Source organism: Charadrius vociferus, unplaced genomic scaffold (assembly GCF_000708025.1).
Source record: "Charadrius vociferus isolate BGI_N301 unplaced genomic scaffold, ASM70802v2 scaffold1061, whole genome shotgun sequence".
NCBI classification, from domain to species: domain Eukaryota; kingdom Metazoa; phylum Chordata; class Aves; order Charadriiformes; family Charadriidae; genus Charadrius; species Charadrius vociferus.
The window spans coordinates 515,769-524,591 of record NW_009646734.1 but is presented as its reverse complement, the minus strand read 5'-3'; the positions used below and the strand labels follow the sequence as shown (position 1 = coordinate 524,591).

At 39.4% G+C, this 8,823-nt stretch overlaps 2 protein-coding genes across 2 annotated transcripts in view; one reads left to right on the top strand and one right to left on the bottom strand.

Moving 5' to 3' along the window:
* Positions 1–713, bottom strand: part of HSDL1 (hydroxysteroid dehydrogenase like 1) — an 8,997-nt gene extending 8,284 nt beyond the window's left edge. The window contains exon 1 of the mRNA XM_009889572.1: positions 657–713. Coding sequence (XP_009887874.1) covers positions 657–713 — 57 coding nt within the window. The remainder of the gene's footprint in view (positions 1–656) is intronic.
* Positions 714–1,242: 529 nt separating this feature from the next.
* DNAAF1 (dynein, axonemal, assembly factor 1) overlaps positions 1,243–8,823 on the top strand; it is a 13,273-nt gene continuing 5,692 nt past the window's right edge. The window contains exons 1-9 of the mRNA XM_009889561.1: positions 1,243–1,378; positions 1,697–1,837; positions 2,304–2,439; positions 4,378–4,469; positions 5,306–5,527; positions 6,279–6,445; positions 6,726–6,847; positions 7,396–7,610; positions 8,792–8,823. The exon at positions 8,792–8,823 is cut by the window's right edge and continues 220 nt beyond it. Coding sequence (XP_009887863.1) covers positions 1,243–1,378; positions 1,697–1,837; positions 2,304–2,439; positions 4,378–4,469; positions 5,306–5,527; positions 6,279–6,445; positions 6,726–6,847; positions 7,396–7,610; positions 8,792–8,823 — 1,263 coding nt within the window. The remainder of the gene's footprint in view (positions 1,379–1,696; positions 1,838–2,303; positions 2,440–4,377; positions 4,470–5,305; positions 5,528–6,278; positions 6,446–6,725; positions 6,848–7,395; positions 7,611–8,791) is intronic.

Genomic DNA, 8,823 nt, shown 5'->3' with positions numbered 1-8,823 from the left:
GGGGCCTGGGTTCGAACACTCAGCCCGGCCCCGGTGTCGGGTCAGGTAAAGGGAGCTGGAGGTTTAACGGGAGATATCGTAGGCTCATAGAATGGTTTGGGTTGGAAGGGACCTCCCCCCAGCCCAGGTTGCTCCAAGCCCCGTCCAACCTGGCCTTGAACACCTCCAGGGATGGGGCAGCCACAGCGTCTCGGGGCAACCTGCCCCAGGGGATCACCACCCTCACACTCAACAATTTCTTCCCAATATCTCATCTCAATCTCCCCTCTTTCGTTTTAAAACTGTTATCCCTCACCCTATTGCTCCACTCCCTGATAAAGAGCCCCCATATTTCTTGTAGGCCACCTTTAGGTACTGGAAGGGGCTAAAGGTATCCCTGGAACCTTCTCTTCTCCAACCTCAACTCTCTCAGCCTGTCCTCCCAGCAGAGGTGCTTCAGCCCATCTTCATGGCCTCCTCTGGACTTGCTCCAACAGGTCCATGTCCTTCTGATCTTGGGGACTCCAGAGCTGGATGCAATATTCCAGGTGGAATGTCCCGAGAGTGGAGCAGAGGGGCAGAATGCCCCCCCTCCCTGCTCTGCTGGCCATGCTTCTTTTGATGCAGCCCAGGATGCCGGTGGCTTTCTGGGCTGCAGGCACACATTGCTGGCTCACATTGCGCTTCTCATCCGCTGACCCCCCCCCATCCTTCTCCTCAGGGCTGCTCTCCATCCATTCTCGGTGCAGGCTGGATTTGTGCTTGGGATATAGCAGCGTGCTCTAGGACAGGAGTCTTATCTAGAGAGCTCCCAGGCGACAGCAGCAAAAAGTGCAGGGCTGAAACATAACAGCATCCACAGTCCTTGTGAGGAGATGACAGCTCCCCTCGGGAGCCCACTTGGCTTGCAGTGGGGCAGGGGACAGGCTGTTGCTGCAGCCGTTGCTGCATCCTTAGCATGCCAGCTTCAAAAGGGGAAAAAGTGCCTTGCTCTGTTTTTGGGAGGCTGCTTGGCCGCAGTCCTCTCTGCTCTGAGCGAGATCAGCGGTGGGGAGAATTTGAGATGTGCTCTCTCTGCCTTCCAGTGTCTCCCCAGTGAATAGCCTCAGGTTGCTAGCTCCAAGCTGGCTTCATCGTTTACTCATACGGTCTTTTTATCTGTGACAGGTTCTCCTCCTAAAGCCTTTACACATTTTGTCTGGAAGTTGGATTGTAAGTCAAATACTGACTTGGCTGATGTTTGTCTAAATCATACATCTTAAAATGCTGTCACAAAATGGAGACTCGGACAAAGGCCTTGGAGGGAAGGTTACTGCGCAGGAGGTGTTAGAAGAGCCTGTGAATGACACCAGTAACAAAGCTACCCAAACAGAAAATAAAGGCAATTCTGTCAACACAGGTGAGCCCTTCCAGCTGGCATGAATTTAGGGAACTTGATTGAACATAAAGCCTAGAAATCAAGTCTGTCATTACTCATCTAGATGCAAGGTAAGTTTATTCTTTCTCCCACTGAAGCCACTGAAAATCTTGCCGTAACTGAGGCTTACTCAATTGCTATATTCTTGTGCTTTTTTTTTCTGTTTAATTTTCTTCTTGCTGGAGAGATACCTTTTCCTGTGTTGCAATCATACAGCTAGCCTGACCTCTTAATGTTTTAATTACAATCATATTTAAATGGGATGGTACAATCATCTTGTTTGCAATGTTTCTTTTTAAGCATATGGACTACAAATGCAACTAGAAGGTGCAGAGCAAGAATCTGAAAAGAAGAATATTGAAAATGCAATTAATCAAAGGCAGTCTAAAGACAGCTTGAATGAGTATAGCACCGGAGACACCTACCAAAGAGTGCAAAAGGGTAAATATGTAGAGGAGATAGACTAACAAACCGTGCTTGAGATGACTCAGATACACCATTACTGTAATCTCTTTGCATGCAAAGTTAGCCATCTTGTTAAACTGAAATTATTATTAAATATAATATATAGTAGCTGTCTAAGACCATAAGAACATTGGTGCCAGTACTTTATTGTCACTATACATTATAATAATCTCGAGACTAGTGGGTACTACCTGCCTTCCAGATCTAAAAAAAAAAAATAATGCAAATTTCAACAATTTATTTTGCTACTGTTAATTTACTATCTTACGTTCTAAAAAAGTTAAGTTTCCTTTCATTACAAATGTTTGAAAAAATCTTTGTTAGAACACTTATTTTCTTGAAATTCATATTCACTCTTCAATATTTCTCTCAAGTAATTGCCAACATGCCAGTTTTCCCCACCCATGCTGTTAAACTGCAACTTGTTTTCTTACTTACAAAGATGTTAAAACTCAAGAGAAAGCCATCAGCTGTATGTCCAGAGCAGATCGACAGAACGAACAAAAGTCAGAGGGTGATCGCAAATCAGTAACCAGCTCATTCAGTCCAAAGACGGAAGAAAAGAGGGGCTGCGTAAGGTAACACATTGTTTGTGGATGGTTTTTATTTAAATCTTGGCATCATTGAAGTCAATGGGAGTTTTGCTATCCTACATTTAATGTTAATTCAGGAGAATAATTTTGAAGATGAACTTGAGAATAATCAATACATCAGGAACTGGTGGTATTTCCAGCATCTGTACAGCTTTTTTCTTTTTTTTTTATGCCTACAGTAGCAAACTACATTCTAACTACATGATGTAGTCTACTTATTAGATCTGGAGAAAATTGTGCAAACTTGTGGGAGTCTTTTGTCAGTAGATGTGACCATTTCTCAGCATCAGTTCAAACAATGCACTGTATTAATTCATCACAATGTAAATATTGCAGTTGTCAAGATAGCTTTTAGCAGAGGAGACCAAGAGGTACCTCAGATGGTTAGCAATAAGACAGAGCTCCTTTGTAAGCTCTGGCTCTGATTTTGGTCCAGCATAAACCAGCGTATGCTGCAATGGCTGTTCATTAATAGTTATGAAATGGGATTATTCTCGTGTTTCTGTGATTAAGCACATTGTAAGCAAATAATAAAATTAAACCCTATATTTGGTACTATTTAATAACATTGTTAAAAGTCTGGTCATGTGGGCTAGTTACAGAGTGATATATAAGGAACAATGAATATTCCTGTACCAGCTTACGTGTTGATGAAACTTCCCAAAGCTTATGTTGCTGCTAACTTTAACATAGCTGTTCTATTAGAGACAGTTACAGTCCTCTAAAGTCGAGGGAAAGACTGTCACTGAGTTTATCAGCAGGTAGATTGGACTGTACTTACATAGAAAACTTCATTATCCCAGGCTAATCAGCCTGGCACAATTCAGAATTAAGTTCTTATGAAGAATGATGGCAGAGAGCAATCACTGCATATGAGATAGTGTTTTGAAGGAACGCTTTTTATCATTCTATGAATTGCTTGAGGATGCTAATAATTTGATTAAATGCCACTATAAATAGCCCAATGAAAAACAATGGGATATACTGCAAGTAGCTAGCATACAATAATGGACCTGGGCTGACAGTACAAGAAAACAGTATCTATTTAAAGATTTTGCTCACAGTTAATAAATCTTTCATTCCTCCAGAGATTTATGTTGGGCATGTTTGGCTGACAACCATATTTTATATTGCCCCAGGAACTTTATTGACTAGTTGACTGTATTACAGTTTTGTTCTTCAGCAATATTGAGATTTTTAGTGTCATGGGTAAATAAACCTAAAAGCAAATTCATTATGAAAGGTTTAACTTCACTGCCTTTCTTAAAAGTTTTTTTTTGTTATTTTGAAAATATCTTAATGCCAAGAAAATCTTACTGTTACAGACCTTAGGCTTACAAATACTTATGACCAAAAATGCAAAGTTCAATTTGTTAATATGGAATTTAGAAGTATTATTCATTTTCTTTCTGTGGCATTCCTAGCCAATCACAGTTGTATATTAAAACTGTCTTGAGTGCTATTTCAGAGTGGGCATTTCATTAAAATGTGAGGTTGATAACTATTGGTTTTTCTAGTCCGAGAAAAATGTTGCGTATTGGCTATGCCACCAAAGGGCCTGCACCAGAGCAGCAAGAAATGGAGGAAAGCATTGAAGAGGAAGGAGCCAGAATCCAACATAGAATCATGCTGCTCTTTTCCAAGAAGATGGACTCTCTAGTTCCCTGCCCGCTTTCCTATGTACTCTCTGGTTTTTAGCAGAAGAGCTGGGTAACTCACTTCAAACAGGTAGAAATGGAAAGCCACTCTAGAAAAACCACAGCTTTTTTATTTGGAGTATCGTCTTGAAAGCTGTAGCTATTTCTCTTGCATAAAAGAACTATTAACGGTGTTGCATTGAAATCCGTTAAAAACCCCAAAGGTTTCAGAATGTGCACTGAAATACATTTTTTGTTTTGCTTCTGCTTCCCATTATTACTTTAGAATGACAAAAAAGATTCTGCGAGACATCTGTAAACAGCAGAAATTATACTTGACCCCATACTTAAATGATACGCTTTACTTGCATTATAAAGGTAAGATGTGGACATGACTTAAGATTTATCATTCTAAGTAATTTTTTAGCAGAGAATCTATTTTATGGCTCACTGAAATAAGGTATCTAATTCTTTTATATTAGAAAAATAATTTAATTTTATATATAATAATGAAATTATGAAACAAAATGACTGAATACGAAGGTAGAAAAGTGAACTGATTATAGACTTAATTCACTTTGTGAAGTCATTCAAAGCATCAATAGGAACCAAGGGACACTTCTTTTTTTTTCTCCCCAAAACAGTAGCCTTTGACAAATATCTTAAAATACTGGTCTAGGTTGCATTCAGAGGGAAATATATGTATTTCTTCTTAAATGTGTTTGTATAAAGGAGCTGTTTTCCAGCTTTGGGGACTTTTTTACTGCCAAATAAAAATGGTCAGGAAGGAAACGAACAGTAAAGGCTTGCTGCATGTTCTCAAATACTACTGAAAGGAAAAGAAGCTGCTAGACTGGACATCAATCATCCTCTTGTGATCTCTGAGCAGGTTCAGCTTAGTATAAGAATTGTTTTAAATAAGTAGGACATGCTAGATCTATGTTCTACCTTTGGCCTTGTTTTTGCTATTTTCTCAGTATGTATTATTTGAGCATCTAAAGGCCCGCACGAGATGCAGACCAGAAGAGATACCTCTATGTTTGTGCCCTTTATGGGTCAGATACTGGACCATTAACTCAGTGGAAGTATTGCAGTGACTTGAGTTGTTCCCACAGGCTGTTTCAGCAGCACTGGTTTCGTGAAATTTACTCGTGTAAATTTCTACTCTTGTTTTCAGCCAATGCAATTTAATTTTAAAACATCTTTTTCTGCAGGATTTGACCGCCTGGAAAATCTTGAAGAGTATACTGGATTGAAGTGTTTATGGCTGGAATGCAATGGCTTAACAAAAATCGAGAATTTGGAGGCTCTGACAGAGTTGCGTTGCCTCTACTTGCAACTCAATTTAATTAGCAGAATTGAAAACCTTGACTCCTTACAAAAGCTGGATTCCCTCAATATCAGTAACAACTACGTTAAGACCATTGAGAATCTCTGTAAGAACTGTTGATGCAAAATGTTTTAACCTCTAATGAGTCCATATTCCTAAGCTTTGACTAAGCTAAGCTATTATTAGTGGCACTAGTTTCAACAGTTTTTTTATTCATGTTAAAATTTTGCACAATACCGCATACCAAACTCCACAAGGATTCTACTGAAGAGTGAAACCTATATATTTTGCAATTTAAATAGATGAGAAAACAGAAAAGACATACTAATTACTTTCACGTGGGTACCTAGGACAATTAAGTCGTTTTTCCTCACTTCTTAATACCATCTCAGTACTTATCTGAGTTGCAGACAGGCTGACGATCCAGTTTTCACCACTTACTTTACAGTTCAGATGTGCTTTGGCAGTTGCAGACGTGATTACCAAATCTTTTATGTCTCTTAAAGGATTTATTCCATCTTCAGCAGAGAATAAAAAAGAACTCCTCTACATTATCATGTGTGTATATGGGGAGTAATTTGAAACACAAGCTCTTGCTTTTGTGTAACTCACTAGTTTGAAATGTGAATTAAAAAAAAAACCTCACCATCCTAAAACCAAACAACTATTTTTCCTGGGGTGAAGACAGCAGCTTTGGAGGTCTAACCAAAAACCATATGTAGTAGAATAACAAACTTACTTAGAAATAAAGCTCCCAATTCAACAGAAACAATTATTTTGACAATGAGGTTTTCTACTTGCTGCAGAAAATCCTCTGTGAAGCAATGACTCTCACCTTCCCTTTCATTGTCTGACAGCTTGTCTGAAAGTCCTGCAGACTCTGCAGATCGCTCACAATAAGTTACAAACGGTGGAAGACATACAGCACTTGCAAGAATGCCCAAGTATTTCTGTTCTCGATCTTTCCCACAACAATCTAAGTGATCCAAATATTATAACTATTCTGGAGACCATGCCTAATTTGGTAAGCAGAATATAGCTGAGGGTTTGTATGATGTGTATGGGCGAATCCCATTAAATGCTTTTGTCATGTAGTCCAGTGCACAACAGGTATCGGTCTAAAAGAAATGTTATTATGCATTATTTGGTGGTGGGTTGTTTTGGTGGTTTTTTTTGTAGATTACCTGTAACACCCAGGATGTTTTATTTACTTCTTGGTTTTGAAATGATAGGGAAAGTGCATATCGAGATTGGGTTTTTTTTTGCTGCTCAACTTTAAAAATTTGTTTCCCTTGTTTCTCTAGCATGTGCTGAATTTGATGGGAAACCAAGTGACAAAGAAAATTGCTAATTATAGAAAAACACTTATTGTTCGACTAAAACAACTAACATACCTGGATGACAGACCAGTTTTCCCAAAGGATAGGTAAGAAACAGAGCCATCTTCCTTACTCAGAACTAAAGCTCAAATGCTAATGAGCATTCATCCATGTTTTGTCAATATTGTCATGGAAGGAAGACTGACTAGTATAATTTAGTGAGGGTGGGTGACTTGGAAGACAAGTATTCTACTACGAGTTCTACATCTAACACACTTAGAAAAAAACATGTATTTTTTCACAAGAGAGAATTCTTGAACAGAATTGTTTTACACAAAGTCTATAGGCCAGAGGCAAATCCTGTTTGCAACAGAAACTGAACAAGTGTCTGGAAAAGCAGAGCCAAGATCAGCACTCCTGGCAGATCTCTGGTGGTGTAATCACCAGCAGTTGGGTATCTGTTTCTTTTGTTGCAGTTTCACATACAAGATACAATATACGTGCATCCCTGTTGTGTAAGGGATTGTCATTGCTGTATGCATTTTTGTTTCTGTTGCAGCTATTTTATGCTGTTGCAAGCTATTTTAAATTTCTCTTTCATTATAAAGATGGGGTTTTATAGCTATATTACAGTGAGCTTTTGCATTTTCATTAGAGCCTGTGCAGAAGCCTGGGCTGTTGGAGGGCTTGAAGCTGAGAGAGCAGAAAGGGAAAAATGGGAAACCAGAGAGAGAAAAAAAATCCAAGATAGCATCGATGCTCTAGCAGCAATCAGGCAAAAAGCAGAGGAAAAGAAAAGACAAAAGTATATGGAAGAAAGAGATGGAAGTGCAAAATGTGGAAATGGAGGTGCAACAGACATCCCAGAAGGTTTGTTGTTAATGTTTTCGAAGATGTCTGTGTCTGCTTCAGTTTGAATGTTTAAAATAAATGATTAGTTCCCAAATGTTCAGAAGCAGGCTGATGCAATTTTTGGAATATGTTTATGAACCTTCTTTTCCCATACTAAATACTTTATTAATCTTGGTGCATCTTAGATTGATAAACTACAATGATTTTAGGCAATCATCACCTTTCTCACTTCTGATGAAACAGAAAAACAACAAACCATGTTCTGTCCCAGCATTTCAAGCTCTTGTGCTCTTCACCAGAGCAACCAGGTGCTGGTCGGGGTTCCAGCAGGCATTCATGGGTGGAGGCAGGCAATTACACCCCCAGAGCCATATTTCCCCCAAGACGCAGCACAGGGCTGGCTTCAGTAGGCATGTGGGCTCCAGTAAGACCCAGTGATAACTGCCTCACCAGTCCCCATCTGGGCACCTCTCCACTGCTCCGTTCACTAACAGTAAGAGCTTCAGCCTAGAGCCTGCAGCAGTGCTAACAGGCACTAAGAGGAAGGTCTTTAATGATTTGCTTTGCTTACTGCCCTTTTTTGTGCCACAAATTCTCCTGTCACATTATTCAAGTAGTCATAAGTTTATGACCAGTACTAAGTCCCAACCTAACCTCTCTAGAGAAGTGTGCATGTTTCAGGATAAATAGGACTGAAGGCAAATAAGAAGGCAGTACTACAGTGCAGAGGAGTGTTTATCTATCTTATAGGTTTTTGGATTTCACAGGCTCTGAAATCAAACATGGCTGACTAACAAGTAGAACTTTTTCTACAAGCTGGTTGATTGCACAAAGGAGAGGGTAACTTCAGCATTTGTCACTGATCATCAGAATGCTTAAGCATATATTTAAATATGTAGTCACTTGTGAGTCTTTTCAAAGTTAACTATAGATGTCAGACAATTATTTACTACAGTGTTTTCTCTAGGTGAGTTTTTTGCTGGGGAACTGTATTTGCTGGGGAGTTGAGATGGGAAAACCCATAAAATTGCTGCAATCTTGGGAGGAGTACTGATCCACAAATAGCTGCTCAAACAAAGTAGGAGCTTTTGATGCGTATTTTAGGCCAAACTATTAAGACCATGTAGTAAAGTTTGGATATTTAGAATGTGTAATGGTAGATTAACTCAGCAGTTGTAATGAACATGTTTCTTCTGTAGTAGCACCTGCAAATTCAGATGACAGCGACGGA